General features: G+C 39.7%; 1 protein-coding gene and 1 long non-coding RNA gene across 4 annotated transcripts in view; one reads left to right on the top strand and one right to left on the bottom strand.

Moving 5' to 3' along the window:
- The window catches only part of LOC124162221 (cell adhesion molecule 2-like), a 49680-nt gene extending 31867 nt beyond the window's left edge, over window positions 1-17813 (bottom strand). The window contains exons 1-5 of one of the 2 annotated variants that reach the window (XM_046538681.1): window positions 17604-17813; window positions 16780-17055; window positions 5431-5542; window positions 5164-5354; window positions 4971-5081 (exon numbers count right to left, since the gene is read on the bottom strand). In XM_046538681.1, the coding sequence (XP_046394637.1) occupies window positions 4971-5081; window positions 5164-5354; window positions 5431-5542; window positions 16780-17055; window positions 17604-17673 (760 nt within the window). In that variant the 5' untranslated portion in view covers window positions 17674-17813. The remainder of the gene's footprint in view (window positions 1-4970; window positions 5082-5163; window positions 5355-5430; window positions 5543-16779; window positions 17056-17603) is intronic. The other variant, XM_046538682.1, reaches the window with a different exon arrangement.
- A 188-nt stretch (window positions 17814-18001) lies between these two features.
- On the top strand, window positions 18002-20460 carry LOC124162545. Of its 2 annotated transcripts, none has more exons than XR_006865608.1 (4): window positions 18002-18292; window positions 18432-18695; window positions 18783-18927; window positions 20195-20460. It is a non-coding gene; the product is annotated as an uncharacterized LOC124162545 (long non-coding RNA). The 2 variants fall into 2 exon arrangements; XR_006865607.1 differs by having other exon boundaries at window positions 18002-18287.
- The last annotated feature ends 1293 nt before the right edge of the window (window positions 20461-21753 follow it).

Below are 21753 nucleotides of genomic sequence, written 5' to 3' on the forward strand. Positions count from 1 at the left end.
ATCGCATTACTTGCCAGGCCTGTGGGAAGAATTACATCAGCAAAATACAGGCAGAAGAACACCAAAGAGCAACTCAACAAAGTCTGCAGTAGCCCAACAGACAGTACTGGGCCACGTAATTGACCCTTAAGAAACAAAAATTATTGCCAAAGTGAAAGATTTCAAACAGAGACTCGTCACAGAAGTCATTGAAATATCAAAAGACGAGAAGAACAATTTTAACACTGCCACCAGCCTTTAAATAAGTTGTATTTGGCAACCCGTAATTTGGAAAAACACTCAACAACCTACTCCTCTAACCTCCTGCTCCCATCCCCCACCCCCTGATATGAATGCCTGTATATATAGATAAAATCGCCTACTTACAAGACTAATACCATAATTGAAAATACCAAATTCCCTAGAAAAAAGTGACCACCATTTGTCGCAGCCACCTGAAAATTGACGTGGCAACATAGCCAAAAAGTTTTTAACTAACATAAAGGTGAAATTCAATGTTCAAAAGAAGCCTACAAATAACTCCAAACAAAAATGCTCCAAAAATGAGGTATTACATAGAAATGAACTGGCCCACATGCCCCGAATGCAAGAAATTCACATGCCTGTGTCAACAAGATGCCTTCAAGAACTACTGAAAAACCTTCCCTCTGAAAAGTATGCCACAGTGTGCAAGAGATGCAGAGCATAAAGCCTGAATCACATGATCATTTTTTACATTGGCTTCAGAATAGGTAAATGCCATCCCTTTTTTGATCATTAGGCATGTATGGGTTTCCATTAGTAGCACAAGTTTTCAGCCAATTAGAACACACCATCATTAACAGGGATTGTAATGCCAATTTAGCTGTTAATGGATTGACAGTTGTTAACATCTGAAATGGGGAAAAAGCAACAGAGAAAGTGACGAAAAAGGGACGGTGGAATGCCAGTGTGATTGAGAGATTGATGGATTTCTTAAGCTCCAGAGAAGCTCTAGCTGGAGCTCTCAATGAGAGAAATGAATAAAATTATGTGAGTCAGGCATAAATTAATTTTCCCTGCTGTAAATCTAGAATATTTCTAAAGTTCTCTGACAGGCACTCTATTTACAGAGAATTACAGAGTTACTGCTATGAATTACAGAGAAATCTGCTATTAAGAGAATTAAGTCCAATTGGAAAGTTGGAAGACATAAAAAACTATGAAGTCGGCATGTAATTAACAGTTGAACAAACTGCGACCAGGAACTTCAGCCATACAGTTACGTATCCCAATGCTTTAGCAAATTAGATAACATCCATTATATGATTACTCTGTTAATTCCCCATTTGATCCTTTCATTGTACACACTGCTTCAACAGTAACATAGTAGAGTAAGTCCTCGACAGACAAACAAGATGCATTCTGGGACCTTGTTCATAAGTTGAAAAACTAAATCAAGGCAATGAGCAGTGTAGTTAACCTGCAGAATGAAATACTGCACTACAATAGGGTAGTTTCCTTCATCAAAGAAAACGGAAGGCATTGATTGTGATTCATTACCCACCATTCATAATATACAAATTATTTGGTTTAAGAAGTCCCAGTTTAGACTATTGTTAATGGTCAATTTTAACCTCATTTGAAAAAGGCCAGATTGGCGGCTATGAGATGCCACTCCACAAGAAGTCACAGGGACCTATATGCTATACAAGTAGTCAGGAGTTTTACATCGTCTGAGATTACCAATGCATGCATGAGGCAGAGAGCTAAGGGAAACATCTCTTAATAATCACCCATTAAAATTGCCTACAGTCGGAAAGTTTCCTTCGTTTGATAAGGTATTAATAATCCAAGCGCTACCTGCTAGCAGGGTACTCTGCTACCTACTAGCAGCCTGGATCGTAGCAGCACTCATAGCCTCGCACTAAGGTGGCCTAACACGGCGGCAGCCGGAACCAGAGTGACGTCACACAGGCTTTTCCCAGCATTCATACTTAGCCATCGCATTTTCGTGCGCTTGAAAATTGCCACTGTTCATTTAATCGCGAAAGATAGATATCATCATTTAAAAATCTAAAAGCATGAAATACGTACTCCAGGAGTAATAATCTTTTGATTTAGGCAATAAAAAAATAATCGGAAACCACCCTATTTCGCATTAACTCATAACGGTGACGTACTGATCTTGCTGCATGTGCGATGCAGCTGGAGCTGAAAAGATTTCGCTGCCCATAGGAAGGAAAAATGCGGGAAACACTGAACAGTTCCTGCATTCACATCAGTTTAATTTATACTTCCTAAAGACTGTGCCCAAAAAGCAAATTCCTCTTCACCACACCGTGTCAATTTTTTGAATGCTCGTACCTCTGAGAGTTTGTAAGTTGATAACCTAATGATGTACATTTGCTTCTACAGTTTTTTATTCAATAACGTACATATTCTATGAAAATTAACATGTTAAAATAATCCTTGCAATAATCCTTAATAATTGCAGAGCTAACCACACTCCTACCAGATGAAAAATCACATGAAACCCAAAACGAACGACCACTCATTATATTTCAAAAAAAAAATATCTAGGAAACATCAAATTATGAGTTTTAGAATTTATATGAAACATTACTTGTGGGGGAATTAAGAAAAGTGAACAATTTGTCAATATTACGCAAAATATTCTATTCCCAGAATTCTGTAAACACAGTCTTTTTGAACAAATCAAATTCGAAAGAGAGCTTGCTAAATACTGCATACAATACTGATTCAAGGCCTGGTTACACACTACATCAATTTGTACCAGTAAATTTCAAAATGCATGAACAATTTTGATGGATAGGAGGGAAACATGTAGAAATGCATCCACCAAATCAGAATAGATTCTATTTTCTGTTGATGCATTCATACAATTTGGGTGGTTAACCTTTTCCCAATTAAAGACGTAAATACACATATGGATGTTTCTTGACCCAGGAGACGAAAGCCGTATATTTCTGTCAGAGATTTTCCTGACTAAGGGAACGAAAGCCATATATATACACGTTTTCTACCTCTCCCCCTTTTATGATGGTCGCGGGTGTACGATGTCTTTGATTCGGGACCCAACACTGCGGGATTAAGGCTGCTTTACCCTCGGAATCCGGAAGCAGGTACCATGACCCCTCGTCTTTTATTATCCCTCTTAGCGGTCATGCAATTGTTTATCCAGTCAGTTTTCGAAATAAATATTTGTTCTTTTCTCAAGAAATTTAAACAGAATTGAATTCTTTGTCTTTTGAGCTGCATTTACAATTTTTAAACAAAATTCTACAATAAATATTAACTTTTATCTCGAGTTCTGTATAAACATCAACATGGATATTGCTGCATTAAATGCGTTAATATTGACCTTAGAACTTCGTTTAAAATTTGACAATGCTCAGAAAAAATGAGGAATGGAATTCAATTCAAAGTCTGCAATTTTCATGCAAGCAACAATTATCCATGTGCTAAATATATATAAGCAATACATAATTGACCGCAAACCAATGCCGCAGGTATGGTCATAAACCCGAAAGGAGGGAGCACAACTACTCTCGGAGTCCGAGATAATGCAGAGTCCCAGCGGGGAGGGGTCAAAATAGGTTCCACGAGTCCCTTCTTAATGAATGTCCTCCGAAATTGCTCCGTACCACGAGAAAGAAGAGTCTCTTGGGGCCCTGTACAGCAGTCATGCAAAGACGAAAACTCCACCGTCTCAAAGGGTTAAGGCTCGTCTACAGTGGTACTTGAGTGGACATAAGTCGTAAGATATAACAGGTATGCTGTACGATATTGCTTGTCTCCAATGGAAGACGTAAGCAATACAAAATTCAAAATCAAGGCACCGGCAGAAACAGAGGAGTTCTGATATCATAGCTGGCACAATAGAATTGTGTTATCATCACATTTTTTTGCATTTCACCTTCTGTCTTATGTCTTCTGCATTTGAAGATGCGGAAGGGTTTTCCGGCACAAAAGGGTTACCCAGTCAACTGTAAACATAATGCTTTTTCTTTGTTTACATTTTATGCACCATAACTTTTTAAGACATAGAGCTGTGGTCAATTAAATTACTTAAGGCCCACTTCTGGTTTGGCAATACATTGCTTGTTTGGCAAGACAAGTAGTGCTCAAGACACACTAGTTGGCTGGATATAATTTATTTTTTGTCATGCCACCGAAAACAGCACCATATGGCCTTTACATTGGGGATGTCATAGTAAGTAACTATCAAATGTACATGAAAATCCATGCCCTGGATAGAGGCAACCTACCCGGGCAAGACTCATACCCGCGACCTTCGGTTTGGCAGGTGAAGACTTTACCCCGTCACTACCATTGATGTAAGCCGTAAGACACAAGAATGAACACAGACCATCTTTCCTATGGCTTATGTCCATTGAAGAATAGCATTACGGCTCACTTGAATCCCACATCGCATTGAAGACCAGCTCTTACATGGTGCATTTCGGCGTTCATTCTTGCATTCAGACAATACATGTTAATGTACAGTGAAACCAGGCCTTTATCTAATTTCATCTAATAGCTTTATCTAAGGTAACAGAGGACTGCGAACAGTGGACCAGTGAACTCAGCCAGACGTGGGAGAGAGTCTTCCAAAAGAAACATCCGCCTCAATGCTTCCAGTATGTTTTCAACAATGATTCACCTGCCCTCAACACCACAACAGGGGAGAGTTCGTTTACTGCTCAAGGACAGGGATGAGAGTTCCTATGACATCAGGGGCACCCTTCCCCCCCACCCAATGCTAATGAAGTGATGAGGGTTGACAAGTATATTAACGACAACCAACTCCCAATTTTTATTCATCGCCTGATGATGCGACCAGCAATGGCCTCAAAAACCGTAAGTATGCAGCTGCTCCCAAAAGCCTCAAAAAACAATGAATCTCACGGCGAAACCCTACATTTCAAGGCCACCAGATCCATTGCTCACTTCACTTTTAATAGCTCAAGTTTTGACATTGCACTTACCAAAACTCCATACCACTTCTGGTGTTGGTTTTCCACTAACAGAACAATCCAGGACCAGCTTCTCACCTTCAACCAAACTCATTGTAGAGGGCATTCGAACAGTAGGACGACCTAAACAATAAATTGAATTATGTACTTCTCGGTGGTATACACTTAAACCATTGAGAATCATTAATTATTGATTTTTTCTTACCAACAACAGTAATAGTGGCATTCAAATCCAAAGCACTAGAATTAACGCTACTGTGGACCATTCTGCAAGTATAATTAGCTATGTCATCTTCATTAGGCTTGTTGATGATCAGTTTATGTTCAGCATCGACTATTTTAACCCGTGATTCCTTTTCATCACATGGCTGTTCAATTGGTTGATCTTCCTTAAACCTAAAATCATGAATTGATTAATGGTTTTATCCTAAGGAAATAGTCCAGAAATTAACATTCCAATGCGGACACATACCACTTTAATGAATATTTCTGTTCTGTACCAGTAACATTACATTGCAAAACAAGGGGTTGCTTAGGCTCCAAAACTTTATATGTTTCAAAATCATAATTTGGGGCAATATCACCTGGAAAAGACACGTAAGCGTTAGTGAACACAAAGATAATAATTCCATGAGATAATAACCACTAATGAAGCAAAAGACGAATCCAACAATGCGGTAGGTAAGAACAAGTCCAAACATTAGACTTTTGACTGTGACAAGATCGACATGGTATCAAAATTATTAACCCTTAACTACTGGAGCAGTTTTTTGAGACGTTAGTACTGGCATGAGGACATACCAGATACCCAAATTATTTATTTAATTTCTTAACAACCACTGATATTTTGTCAAAACCACCTTGCATGTTTGAAAGTTTAAATTGTTTTCAACAGTTGTAAATTATAAGATTTTGATACTTTCAATATTTAATATTTTTTCATAATATTAGAAAAAAAACTTGCATTTATTATTGTGAATACGTAAAATCATATTTAATTTTCTGTTCATTCAGGTCCTGGGAACTCATAATTCAAATATAACACCAAAATTCAAAATAAATTAATAACACCACTTCACAATGGTAATTACTTTCATGCAAAAAAACGAGGTACAGTGAGTCCTCGTTCTACGTCACCCCGTTTAACGTCATTTCGCGATAACGTCACGAAAATTTTGAGGCCGTCATTCGTTTATCGCACCTTTGCTTCGCGATAACGTCAGGTGGTCAGGTCTTTTAAATTTCGCGCGAGAAAAAATGCGAAGCGGCGGGCGTTGCAGGTTGTTCGTTTTGTGGGCGGTAATACAGTCAGTCTAAACGAAGTGTAAAACGGTGTGTTTATTGTCAATTTCGATTACGTTTATAGCAAATTTTCTGCAAAATGAATTCTTAGGTAGGTGCGCAAATGTTAAGTGCGTAAATGTCAAGTAAAGTTTTAGCAAATTTTACTTGACATAACGGTTTTCTGGAACCTGAAAAGTGATTTCTAGGAATTTTTCCGGGTAGAACTCGGAGTATTTGTCGTACCTTTTTGGCCGTGTTCTCAATAATCTTGGTTCCTGTAACTGCGACGATGTTTCAGCGATGATGATGCCCAGGCGATGATGCCCAGGTGACCACCGCGAAGCCGAAAAAACAAACGCGGGAAGATACAAAAATGGAGAAGGATGTACGTCGCTGCTGGTATTGCCGTCAATGAAGACAGGGACTCGTGTTTATGCCATAGTTTGGCATTCCCATCGTAAGAAATGGCCCAAATATGATACGCTAAAATTTTTTCGCGTAGGAATTGTGAGGTCTAGGAGCCGATATTCACTTTTTACATTGTTTCTTATGGGACATTGTGCTTCGATTAACGTCATTTCGTTTAACGTCACATTTTTCAGGAACGGTAAGTGACGTTAAACGAGGACTCACTGCATCAATGCATGCACTGCATCAACTGCAAGATTGTATTCTCTGTTCAATGATGATTTCTTCCTCTAATCTTCAACTTAAGTTTAATCAATTATTGATGTTCGGTTGTATTTTACTTGTGTGTTTTTCTAAAGGTCAGGTTGACACGTATTGCATTGATGCTTAAGGCTTGTTGTTGACGAGATGGGTCCAAGTCTAGACTTTGAGACTATCATACAATGTCATGAGTGCATGATAAATCGTAAAAAGACACTCCACTTAAGGCCTTTTTACACCTACATAAACCCGTACGAGTCTAAATGTATGAACGCGAGAATGAACACGAAATACGTACCGTACGGCTGCGTTGTTGCACGTTATGTGTGAGTATGGTTACACGCGTAACCATACTCAACTTGTGCAAATGCATGAACGGAAAATTGAACCTATTTTAACTTGGTTCAAACATTTGTACATGTTCCGTTTCGGTCCACAAAAATCATTCACGCAAACAGGCATTAATTATTAATAATAAGTCAACTTGTACGTGTATCGTTTAAACGCAAGCTTTTAGGCGAGTTAAGTTAATTAGGCTTATTTTTGGTTTCATTGAAATTTCTCTAATTAGGTATTTAATCAGTGTTATCTTCTTTCATATGTATCATGATCTGCTCTTGTTTAAGTTTATCACCTTGGTGTAAGAGGATTTGCAAACCAGTGGGTAAAATCTTCAGGACAAGCATCGGATCGGTGGTGTCCGATCATGGTATCCAATGAAGATCTAATATTAATTAGGTTTCTTGTGGTGTACCCCATGGTCATATTCTTTTTGACATTTATATTACTGACCTCTCTAACTAGCTAATTGTAAGTAAAGTACAAGGGGCTATAACAATCCCTAATTCAGGCGATCTAATATCCGAGCAGACGATACTAGCAAAACAAACGACTAACAAATGCTACAATCGCTCCAGCCGTGATCCAGTAGGGTAGCACTGGGAGCGATAGGAGCGAAAGTGGACCATGAATCTGTAGCGTCTGAAGCGGGAGCACTTGGGAGCATTGGGAGCGTGTACTGGACTACGCCCTATAACGCAACTATAGTGCTCGCAGAGTTTCTGTGCACTAGAGAGTTTCCCCGAGCCCATTTGCCCATGGTAGAGGAACCCCGATTGGCTGCCGGCGTCCAATCCCGTTAACCGGTTCTTGACTCAATGCGCGCCGGGTACGAACCTTCGAAAGAGGCGACCTGAAAGAATCGCCGAAAGCGAACGTAATGCCTCGCCGACGCGCCGGTCTTCAACATAGAAATTCTGTTTATGATACACTACAATAGATATCGGGTCTAAACTTAAAGTGATTCCACTATTCATCGTTGGGGGTTGAGAATATTATTCTCATCGGCTATCTCCATGACTACGCAAAAATAAAGCAGAACATAAAATTCTTCACCAACCAATTAAAAAAATCGATTGTAATCAGGTATGGGGTAATCGTCTCTGCGGTTATAAATGAGAACTTTCTCATTTCCAAACCCTATGAATCTCTAAAACGGATGTAGAAATTCAAAATACCAAAATGAACTTATTCCAATGAATTCCAAAATTATACGGAATATTTTCATTTCTTTACATTTTCCTTTCATTATTCGTTTTTACCTGAAGTCCATTGGTTATAAAATTTCAACACTGATTTGAACCTATGAATTCCACCACTTGATCGTCTGATGTTTGGGTTTTGGGGGAAAACCCTTGAAACGGAAAATTCTACCGTGGTGATTTTTCGCAGCCATGGTACCACCAACCAAAAGGAGCGACCTTGTTCGATGGTCGCATGAAGCTCCAGCACTTCAAATTCTGGGAAAAACTCATTAGCAGGTATTTCCAAGTGCCGTTGGCATGAACCCTTGAGATATTCACGTACGACCGTGAAAGAAAGGATACGGGGCGCTCCGCGGGGGCGCTTCAAAATGAAGATAATCCGCGCTGACCCTAGTTTTCAGAAATCTGTCCGCTTCGGTGGTCATTTCTTTATTCAATAGATTTACGGGATTCTAAGAAATTTTTAATGAGCTTACTGGGCCTTCGAACGTCGAACTGTGGCTAAACCACTGCAGGTGTCAGTCCATCGAAACCCTCCGAGCAAATCTCAACTTCAGTGGTCTGTGTAATTCTCTTGTGTTACTATGCCTAAGGAATTTTCCGCAGAGCTAAGGGAACGCGTTATGTGCGTTTACAAATTCTTTTGCAAGGAAATTGTGGCAACTCGTCCTGATACTCTCGGTGATAATTCCGTCGTGGATCGGGCAAGACTGTGTTTGGATGAAGTGTCGGGTAGCGAGCATTATGAATCCCTTGGAATTCATTTATATCCACTCGCAACATCTCCAACGGCATCAACTCATAGTGAAAATGACCAGAACGTCCCCAACCGTGGAAAGGTGCATCGGAGTAAATTCGCTGCTTTCAACGTTGGATGTTCTCGCAATGAGAACGGCGAAGCTGTGAAAAAGACAGCCACGGCATGTAGCGTGTCCACCCGCTACGTTTATTCGCTGCTCAATAACATCGGGAAAGAAACAGAGAGGAAGAAGAGAGGGCCATATCCGAATCGGAGTAAAATTGACGGATTCGATGAGGATTTAGTGCGTCGAATATTTCTCGATATGTACCATAAAGGTATATATCCAACAGTGGAAAGGGTGAGAATTGCTTTCCAAGAAGCTGCAGGATATCGTGGTTCATATTCTTCTTTTAGAAAAATATTCAACAACCTGGGGTTTAGATATGTGCTTGGAAATGATGGCAGAAAAATATTGATGGAGCGCAGTGACATCAGGGAGTGCAGGAAGAAATTTCTGAAAATCATGCACTCTCACCGAGAGAACTCACTTTACGAACAGGTTGTGTACTTGGACGAAACTTGGGTCAACCAAAATTACTGCCAGCGTCATATTTGGGTGAACTCCCAGGGAGAAGGAGGTATGCGTGTGCCTACAGGGAAGGGTGGGCGATTAATCGTAACACATGCAGGATCTAGTGAGGTGGGCTTTATCGAAGGTATGGGATTAGTTTTTAGATCAGGTAGTAGAGATCCGCTTTCCGACTACCACAAAGACATGAATGCGGATTGTTTTACTTGGTGGTTTGAAGAACTGTTGAGGAGGTTGGACCGACCGTCAATTATAGTGATGGATAATGCGAGTTATCATTCCAAAATCTCCAATAAAATTCCCAACACAACGTACCGGAAAACACAAATTCAATCCTGGCTGCGACAGCAAAACGTACTGTTCAGTGATAGTAACACAGTGAAGGAACTACTCGATAAGGTAAAAGACTACGTGGTGAAAAATAAAATCACGTCATCCTATCAGTTGGACGATTTAGCCCTTTCAATGGGCCATTTAGTGGTGCGCCTTCCTCCCTACCACTGTAAATACAATCCGATAGAGTTAATTTGGGCGCAAGTGAAGAGGTTTGTCGCACAGAGGAACACTACTTTCAGAATGATTGATGTTGAACGATTAACACACGAGGCATTAGCATCGATAAGTAAGGAAGATTGGATAAAGTGTGTTAGGCATGCGGAAAATATTCAGGAAGAAGACTACATAAAGGAATGTGTTCGTGATGAAGTGCCCCAGGTTGTTATTCCACTTGGCGAGGAATCAAGTGATAACACAAGTGATGAATTCTAAAAACCAGTTCTATGAGTATCAAAAAGTATCTGCGAGAACCTGCCTTCCCGGAACAAGAATGATGCCTAGATGTAGACTTCAGCCTCCAAAACCATAGCGGTATGTAGTGGGATTTTTGCCATAATTATTTTAAGTTAGAATATAATTTTTCTGCTGTCCATGTATCGTTTAGCAATCTTTGCCGTTAAAATTGACTCTTGTGAGGTTAATTTGATTCCTTTTCCGGTGGCTAAATTCACCTTTTATCAGGATTTTTGTAATTGGTTGGTGAAGAATTTTATGTTCTGCTTTATTTTTTGCGTAGTCATGGAGATAGCCGATGAGAATAATATTCTCAACCCCCAACGATGAATAGTGGAATCACTTTAAGTTTAGACCCGATATCTATTGTAGTGTATCATAAACAGAATTTCTATGTTAAAGACCGGCGCGTCGGCGAGGCATTACGTTCGCTTTCGGCGATTCTTTCAGGTCGCCTCTTTCGAAGGTTCGTACCCGGCGCGCATTGAGTCAAGAACCGGTTAACGGGATTGGACGCCGGCAGCCAATCGGGGTTCCTCTACCATGGGCAAATGGGCTCGGGGAAACTCTCTAGTGCACAGAAACTCTGCGAGCACTATAGTGGCGTGGGTTTGGTGGGAGGTGGGGTAGTAGACTTGAATCTATTACGTAGCTAAGAGATGTTGCCAAATCACCCTGGAAGTAAACAACAAATTTACCAGCTGTGGTGACCCTCGGAGGTCAATTAGTGAATAATACGGGTATTTGGACAATACCAATGACTTGGGCAACCTACAAAACCCATGGATCGACACCTTTGTTGGTATGCTATTCCTTTTGCCACCCTTATGACCTTGACGGTGACATTACTGGGTCAACGGTTGAATATTCGTAAATAAAAGTGTTATTTTCGGGTTTCTCGTGTCCGAAAACCTAAGAATTGACATATTGGTCAATGAAATTCACACTTTTGTCTATCTCGATTTTTTTAACATTGAAACCCCATAAGGCAAATTCAAATTTTTGGTTTGGATCCACTTTGTGAGGCCAAAAGGTCAAAATTGTAAAATTTTGCTTACACTCAACAAAACTTAGGACCTTTCCCCATAAGTGTGACAATTTTCATGAATATTGCTCCATGCAAAGCTACTAAAATTACAGGTCAAAAATGACACACGACCCTTGGGACAGTCTGTATGATAAAAATTCTTGCTATTGTCCTGTATCCCCAACCGCTTATTTTCCCTCAGCTCCCAATCGTAGCCGGAGCTGCATCCGGGCACAAAACATCGAGATTTACCCATGATATTTCGTTAATTTCGTTACAAATATGGTGGAGAAATACTAAAAAAAACACCAAAATCGGTGAAATTCTCGGCTCACAGAGGATGATAACAGCCGATCACTCATAAGCCGCCACTGACAACAAGCCAAATGAAGGGGATGGTATAGAGCGTTCCACATTTAGTTGACAGTACGGGCCTTATGGATAACAGTGTTGCCAAGCTTCCGCTCCCCCGGCAGGCATCCTAACAGCGTATGCAACCACACATAATATGGCGCCAAAACGGTTTAGTTCAAAAAGGAGTTAGGGATCGCACGAAAGACTGCGTAAATTAAGGAATTTTTTAGCGTATAATACAATACCTTTGCTGCAGTATAAAAGGAAAAGTCTTTTGTTATTTCATGTACGTACTTATTCAATGCACAAACTGAATAATGAATAATCTTTAATGTAAAAAATAACAATAAATTGAAGGATAATAAAAATTATAGCCGCTCCTGAATAAGACAAAATTTCTATTCCTTCCATATTATGCAATATTTTTTGGCTCTAGCTAGTATTACATGAAAGGCGATGTTGTATAAGACATCATCAATCTTTAATTTTTCAAAATTTTCCCGTACTTGGTTTATTGTAATTTAAAGATCTCTTTTCAAGCTGACATCTTCAAAGCTAATTTCCTTAACGTTTTCTTTCCTTCACCTTGTAGTAGGCAAGGATTCCAATTTCCTTGAGTAATAAGAGGCATTATCTACCACTATAATTGATCCTTCGGGTAAGTTTGCAAGAAGTGAGTGCTCAAACCATCTCTCGTAATACTCGCCACCCACTTCTTCATGCTCATCCATTGAGTTCTTTTTGTACAGAAACACATGCGATGCTCCTTTTATGAACCCATTTTCCGTTCCTGCGTGTATAATTGCAAATCGTCCTCCTCGGGAAGTGGGGGCCAAGCCCAGTATTTAGTCCAGCAAGGAAAGCTTGACGCGGATTTTCTAATTGTTTGTTTCGCAAACTAATGTTCACTATTTGTCCAACATTAATCCAACTTTCGCCTGTTAATACTCTCGTCCTGTGTTCGCGACGATATGTTTTTAGCTGCCTAAAATAATAATTAATTGTGCCACCAACGAATAATATCATCCCTTTCGATAAGGATGATTCTTTTCCCCCTGCGTTCGTACACGAAGCCTATGTCCAAAATAAGACGATATAGTGTTGTCCTTTTGTAATCTGGGAGAATACTATCCATATTCACCGGGTTTCAGATGGATTTTAAAGTCGGAGGAATAATTTTCACGAAGGATTCATGTACCTTCCTTCTAATTCCCGATCTCACCAAACCGTCGAAAATCACTGCCCTCGAATTTTTGTAAGGCTGTCTAATTTCTTTAGTTTTTGAAGGAGTTACCAATGGACCACGGGAGCTTTCCTTTCTCACTCTGTAAATAGTGAACTCCTAGCACCCAGTAGCCTTCGAAGCTTCTCGGCAGGCCTCACTAATGCTGAGAGATTTCCTTATGTACGAGAAGACTTTGAGCACCAATCGTCTTTGGCGGCTTATGAGCTTCTCACCTTTTCTCCTCTTCTTTGTATCGGACATATTAATTGGGCGTGTTACAGCAAAGATAAGTGTAAAACACACTTCACAATTCTCAAGTTCAATACACCACACAACACTTGTTCACTCCAAAAAAATGCAATGACAAACTGAACGCCTTCGTAAATTCTTCCCTCGGCCCCTTCGGCCTGGGTTGCTTTTGGGGCAGGTTTTATGGTACCCTATGAAAGGAACTCAGAAAAAACCCAAGCCCCCTTTTGTAAATGCGTGCACTGGATGGGGTAGTGTTTGGTACAGATTATGAGATATTTTTTTTCTTGGTTTCCCCGATGGGACCTAAACACCCAAGGCGAAAGAGTTTTACTTCCAAGCCGCTTGCTTACTTTCGTGTATCAATGTATTCAGATAAAAACACTGCTGTTACGACGTATGAGTAGGTATTCTCTGTTTAGGATATCAAACGAATACATAAATACATTTCATAGTATGCATTGACAAAAAACTCCTTTTCCGCCGGAGAATTTTCCCTCTGCGCGCAAGAAAAAGCAAGAAGCCCGCCCAGCGGCACCGTAATATTTTTTCTTAAGATAAAAACCTTGTAACTCGCTTCAGAATTGATGTAAGTTAATAATTTTTTCACCAAAAATAACCTTGTAGTTTTCTCCACATTTGGTACGCAGCATATAGGGACCTACAACGTAAGAAACGTAAGTTAGTAAGCGACTACTTTTTACCTTGCAAAAATCAAAATTTTCTTGTCCTAAAGTGTGTTACGTCGGCATAACAACATTAAAACTCAATATTTGTACAATTGGTGAAGACCTTCAAGCAGAAAATAGTGTGAAGACGTTTTTGCAAAAAAATTCAATTCAATACAGTCAACGGTCAGGCAGAAATTGCGAGAAGAAGATAAAGTAAAAAAATACACGTTTCTGACGGAAATTTACGGAAATGTTTTTTATAGCTTTTGTTATAATTTTTATCGAAAAACTATTGGCGCCAATGAATGCAGCATCTCTTTCTACATTAGAATGCAATTTTTAATCAGTGCATAACGCAACTTTAATTTTCGTGCTGTTGTTGACAACACCGCGCTCCTGGCCTTATGGAGATTAACATGGGAAACGATTCTCCATAAGAGCCCATACTGTCAACTAAATGTGGAACGCTCTCTCCATTGCTGTTCCGTATTATATATTGAATCGGCGAGTATTTTGTGCGGTGCTGTAAAACACGATGGTATTAATCCTTATCCGGTTGGTTCCTCCTCTCCGATATTCTCTCGGCCTTGGATCCCGCTTTGCTTTTGCCTACCCTGCTTCACATGTGGAACGCTCTATAGGGTGCGGTCCAATGAATGCTACTTTCGCTACCAGACGCTACAGACGGAAGTGCTCCGGAGCACCGGTCCATAGGCGCTACGTTCGCTACGAGAATTTCTTTTCGGACCGGTCAGGAGCGAAGTCAAGATGGCGGAAATGAACGAGGGTGGGCAAACTGGGATTATGAAATCAAAGATGTGGTTTTAATTGCGAATTGAGGTGACTATGATCATTGAATATTAATAAATATGTTTGAATATCATTAAAATGAATTTTATTTTTCAATACCGAGGCTCCACATAGTAAAGGAAGAAACTTTGGACTGTATTTCTCACACCAACCCTCGCCTACCCTTCTCAATGAATCTCATTACCCTAGTAAAGGAAAAAGTAGGTACTCTACCGTTTTCCCAGTTGAAACATATTAACTTATAATGGCTAACGACTATTAAAAAACATTAATCTATTTCATGTATATCCTATTTTTCTTCAGATTTTAATTTATGGCATGAGTATATTTGTCGATATATGTTCTTACAATCCTTTCTTTATATTACATGCCCCTTTTAATAATTTTGTTGCCTTTTGTATGTAAAGGCTGCTTCCAAAGACATTTGAGTTCATTTTGGGGGAGATACGAGAATGTTTGTCGATATTTAGTTCTTGCTACATATTTATTTAAATCACAATTAAATTTACATCTATTTACTAAGTGCGTCTACTCCGTTACTTCGTAGTCACTTATATAGGAGAAAGGCGTCCACATTCAGCGTCCATCATCTGCAACGTGAGTAAACTCTCCATTGCCTCAGTGCATTCCCTTCGAATTTCCGCCAAAAATTGACTCGCTCCTCCGCTGACCCAAGTTTTCAGGGGAGCGTCTGGAGCTGGTCCGGAGCGAGGCGGGAAACGGGTGTATGACGTTTGCCGTGACGTCACAGCCTAACCTGTAGCGCTCCGTAGCGAATAACGGACCGCTTGGTGGCGCTCCGAAGCATTGGTAGCGTTCAACGGACCGCACCCATAGTGTCGGTCGCGCCACAAGTGGCAAAAGTTGGAGTTTGAATTAATGCGCGGGACCCGTGTTCAAATTATGACTGCTACCGCCACCTAGTGGGGCCTCCTTAGTAATGTAAACTCTGGCTCGTACCGAGACTTATCGGTAGGACCGGCTTACCGACACCGACAATCGTCGGTACGGTGTACAGAATTCCGCCCCGGTAGGTAAGGGTGAGACACAGAGGAATATCACACCACACAAAGGTCTTATGATCATATGCCAAAACAGTTACCTAAAAGCTCAAATCGTTCCCAAAGCATAAACTGAAAAACCACAGATTACCCAACCCAAGAAAAAATTATGAACTATTCAAAAGATAAGGGTAAATAATAAACCACCTTAGAAGAAATTGCAATCAAAATGGTGTTAGCATGCTTTCTCTGGATTCAACGAAAACATGTCCAGATAAGAATGTGGGCTGGAGTTAAAAAAACATCTTGTTTGAGCATCATATTGGTACTAAGGTTTGACTTGTCTATCATGAATAACAGGAAGTCAGCCGTCAACCACGACAGAAGGGAGTATTTTTCGACAGTTCAGTGCCAGCCACAGACATACGCACAAGGAGCTGCATAAAATAATCGAAGGAGCCCGATGTACTGAGATTGTTCCCGTAAAGGAGATAGTGAGACCAACGATTGTGAAATATGGCATACTTTGGCATGATAAACCTACGTTCAAACAAAAGAGTGTTCGCGTCGAAAATTAAAATTTCCCAATTGTCTAAACTGATCATGCAATTCTACGGTAAGTAGGATACGCACTGCAATACGCATTAGTAATGTTTAATTGCTCAACACACGCATGAGCCAGCATCTTCCAACTTGTGAGTCACCGCACGTAACCAACGCACGGGATTTGTAACAAGGAGTCCAATAACAATTTCCAAACGCCAATATTATCAATAAGTAAAACAGCTTGTTATGTTAAAAAAAAGACTGTTAGGTATCAAAGGAAACGGCTGTTAAATCACACAAAGTTGAACGGGGTGGTCTTACCACTTAGAACAAATAAATGATGACCATCCCGGTGGAATGAATTGCATTTATACGTTCCTGAATGAAAAGATTGAGCACTGGGCACATGAAGAGTAGAAATAATTGCACCAGCTACAGTTTTTCGAGTGAAGCTGTATTTGTTCCGTTTGTCAGGAACTATTGTGCGACCGTCCAATTGCCATTTTATAGGTTCAAACATTGCAACTTTACAATCGATTTCAAAGGGATCCCCTTCCATCACAAGTGTTTTACCCTTATAAACGACTTCATCACCCCCTATGGAAGATACAAAATATACCAGACACGTATGTAAAATACTCGGAAAAATCGTACAGCGTGTTAAAGAATCAAGTAACCAAAAGTGAGAAAATATATACAGTTTCAAAAAAGAAATTATGTTGCTTCGAAAAGAATATAATTCTTGTTTTAAATTGAAGTTGACACCCGAGTCATTACGACACTCTAGTCGAATTAACTAGTGCACGCACAAATTGGGTCACTAAATCAATTATACTACAAATATATGATAATTCACTGAAGAAATTGCTCAAGACGACACAAACTATTCATTCATATGGATGAGCAACTATATTTTGATTGATTTATATCCTGAATTAAGACACCCGTCGGTGAAACAGTGTACGGACCACGGCTCAGTGCTTGTAACTTAACTTTTAGGCAAAAGCAATGAATATTAATACATTAAACACGAAGGTCACTCGATAATACAATAAAAGTACCCGTGTCCTACATATCAAAATCACTCGATTGTCCTCTGCATCCATGATTATTATGCATTAAAAACCACAAAGTAAAAGTCATACCTTGAGTTTTAACGATACTTCCAAGGCCTATAAATAATAAACTAACAATTACACAACTTAAATTTTCCATTTTATCAAATGGGCTCGGCACAGGATAAGTGTAAAAATATCAGGATGACAAACAACAAATGCACAAAGGACTGAGTGGATTCACCACCCAATCCAGACAAAGCAAGATGGCGATCACTATTAAAGTTAAATAAGAACATAGAGTAAGTATATATAGAGGGCTCACGGCATAGGAGGAAATCGTATCGACAGTTTTAATTCTCAAAAAGCAGGAAGATGGCACGATAGTAGCTAGCCAGAGGCCAGAGGCGAGAGGGTCTTTTTCTTCAAGGTCACCTCGCCTATCCCCTTTCCCTCCCGCTCCCCCTCTTCCAACTCTGTCAGTCCCCCCTAGCATCGAAGGAGAGGAAGATGATGTTTACATCAAGCCGCTACACACGTTCCAACCAGACCACCCAACTGTCAGGACCAACTACGTTGGCGCCGACAGTTGGAGGGTGTGTAGGCCTGTCGCCCGACGAAAACAGTCGGACCCGACGGTCGGGCGGTTGGTCCTGCAAGACCATCCAATCGCCGACCGCCGTACCCCGATTTCTGTGGCGTCGCAACGTGTGTACCATAGCTGTCCAAGAGGATAGGGCAAACTGGTTCCCTCGGACTGGATACCCTCTATAGGTGCGGTAAGCTGTATTTAAATTTGATTATTGAATTTTGAATTGTGAAATACAATAATATCTCTTTATTGTTTTATTTTAAGACGTACTGGTGAATAATATTGCATAAAATGAAGAATTAAAGTTACTATATCGTTTTTTATAGGTGCGGTAAACAAGTAACGACGGGAATGCGCATCGATTCCATGGTTCCTTTCTGAAATACATGATCTTTGATACCAAGTTTTCCGTTGCTTGCGGTTTGAAATCTGTCGTGCCTCATTGCTTTTTTAAAGGCTAAAAGTGTTGAAAATGTGCTTCAAGCTAAATTTAAAGTGAGATAACGCTTGATATTACGTAGCAAATGTGTTGTCAGTGGCTGTCAATGAAAGTGCAGTGAAATATTCCGATTTCCGTGACCACTCACCAGGTAAGGTTTTGTTGATTTTGTCAAACGTTCATTTGGTCTGTCATTTTATGGGGTTTTTGTTGCTAATGTTGCCATTATTTCTTTAAGGCATACTCAGCATAATTATCCAATGATGTCTACCTTGAAGGAAATGGCTGTGTTGTTTGTGCGGTTTGACTGCACACACTACTCAGACGGCTACACAGGCTATGAAAGTGGCTGTAAACGCCGTGTACGCGGTCATTTATGTCGTGTAAGTATTTTATATATGTAGTGTTCAATTTCTGGATAAAAAATTGTCTGAAACGTTTTTACCTGCGCGATTGTACGTAGATGTGTGTTTTCTTTTGCTGTTGGATGTAGTTGAGTACCTAACTGCGGTATGTGATTAATGGTCGCTGTGTTATAGTTAATTGACTTGTCAGTTTGAGTTTATTTACCAATGAAATGATAATGTTTACAGCCTTGAAACTAGCGATAAAATTTCCGGTATTAAAAACTTAAGAGCCATATTAGGTGACGGTCTCAGTACAACTGCATTCTGTGTAAGTGATCGTGACGGTGAATGTTAAGGATATTATTTCCATTGTGCTGGTTTGTATGTATTATGCTAATTTGTTGGCAATTTCGTTTACAGCGAATTGCCAGGACTATTGTTTTTATGCCGATATTCTGCATGACTTCTCTAAATTGAGTGCATACTCAGCTTTATTGAAAGACAAAAACTGTCCCTAGATTGTGATCAATTCCTCCACTGATTATTACTTATCTTATTTGTATTGCATTGATTTGGCAATTTTCAGAAACCATGTTATACCATAAATGCTGATAGCTCTTTAAAAATAAATTTTTGGCCCTCTCCATTTAAATAATAAAGATATGTCAAGGACCAAGTTATAGCATACCCAAATTTGTGCGGGTCAGAAACTAATTTTGTGGTGGCATTGATATGGAATGTCTTGGGCATTCCTTGAATTTGGTATTCAGTATACCGTTTTCTTTTGTGCATGGCTTTCTGCGTGACATCAGAAGAAGTGGTGAGAATTATGTGGCAACCCTAATTTGTTCTTACAAGATGTTGCTAAGCTAAATAATAACTTCATTATTTGTGGAAGACATTTTTTCAGAGAGTAATTTACAAATGAAACCCTCAATCAAATTTTAATGCCGTGCCATCTCTGTTTTTTCTGTTGCCTCTTATAAATCCATTGTTAAAATTTCCTCTGGTGTGAATATGGTTGCTTCTACATCACATGGTAAAGAAGGTGAAAGCTCTTGCATATCACAAGTAACTTTGTATCTACTCATCCACATCGATGCAAATTTATACTGTGCATGAAATTCATAATTAATCATATAGCTTTGCCAGTATTTTTTCTAAGCAAATTATGTCCATGGTATTCTATGAAATGGTTGCATTTCATAACAGAATAATCAGCAAATTGCTATTACATATGCATTCAATGCTTTCATTTTGACCATTATCATCAAATTATAGTTGCCTTTCCCTTTTTTTGCAGCTACCTGTTTGATGCATTTTGGTGACCTCAAGTTAGAATTCTCCTCACAAGGATGGTGGAAGTGTGTTGCTGTTTAACTAAAGGTCATGTAATTATTATTTTATTTTTGCTTACATTTAGATTTTATATCTCTTGTGGCCCTATACCACACGGGAATTTAAATGATTCTCTTATAACTCTGCTGCATCTTGAGTGCATTTTAGTATGTAGTGATATTTATGCAGTATTTCAATCTCTGGTGGCCATAATAATTTAATGTGTATCACCCCTGATAAAAATAAACTCCTCCATTAAGGAGAGGTTTACCCTCCATTGAGGGTACAGGAAGGATAGGTGTACCCTTCCTGTACCCTTCAGCAAGGGTACACGAAGGGTATTTTAGAACATTGGTGGGTACGCTCTCTCCTTCCTGGAGGGTACGGGAAGGGTTTGGCCAGCCTCGATGAAGGGTACAGGAAGGATAAGTGTACCCTTCCTGTACCCTTCAGCAAGGGTACACGAAGGGTATTTTAGAACATTGGTGGGTACGCCCTCTCCTTCCTGGAGGGTACGGGAAGGGTTAGGCCAGCCTCGATGAAGGGTACAGGAAGGATAAATTTACCCTTCCTGTACCCTTCAGCAAGGGTACACGAAGGGTATTTTAGAACATTGGTGGGTACGCCCTCTCCTTCCTGGAGGGTACGGGAAGGGTTTGGCCAGCCTCAATGAAGGGTACAGGAAGGGTAGGGTAAAATAAAAACTAAAAATCCATAAATTAACATAAAAATTTTAAAAATCGCTAATAAACTAAATTAAACGAATGGGGATGAGTTGCAACAGTGATTTCTAAAGTTATAGGGCATAAAAAAATTAGCCTTCACGTGGTCTTGAACCCAGGACCTACATATTACAATATTACGAACTAGAGATTTAACAACCTCGGCTATCGAGGTACTTGTCAGATGTAGTTTCTCAACGGAAGTTATACTACAAAATCTTAAGATGAGAATCGCACCCGGGCCTATGTGGAAGAAAGCTGTGACTTTTTTCTACCACACCTATTTCGTTTCAGAAAATAAGATCGGCATTCTAATACTGAACATCACTCTAGCGATGTCTCATTGTCAGCCACACAAATAGGTTACATCCTAAAACGTGAATGGAAGAACTTATAAATGAGCTTTTTTCACACAACTACAGAAACTATTGTGTACAGTGGCGTAGTCAGGAATTTCGTTTGGGGGGGGGGGTCCAAAACCAGGTGGGAAAAGTTTTGAAAAACAGGATATTAAGTATTGGAATTCAACTTATTCAAACACTTTTCATAATCGAAAAAACTTCAATAGTCAAAGAAATATTTTTTAAATTCATTATTTTTTAATATTTTGATTTCTATTATGAAGGAAAATGATTGTGTTTTTATACTTCGGGGGGGCGGAGGGTCCGAACCCTCCGGACCCCACCCCTGGATACACCACTGAATATGTATATTATTGTTTTCCTTAAGGAAATTTTAAAGATTAGTTGTGTAGCCCGTCTATATTTGCTTTCAAAGACTGCTTACGTTCTTGTACGGAACT

Source organism: Ischnura elegans, chromosome 7 (genome assembly GCF_921293095.1).
Source record: "Ischnura elegans chromosome 7, ioIscEleg1.1, whole genome shotgun sequence".
NCBI classification, from domain to species: domain Eukaryota; kingdom Metazoa; phylum Arthropoda; class Insecta; order Odonata; family Coenagrionidae; genus Ischnura; species Ischnura elegans.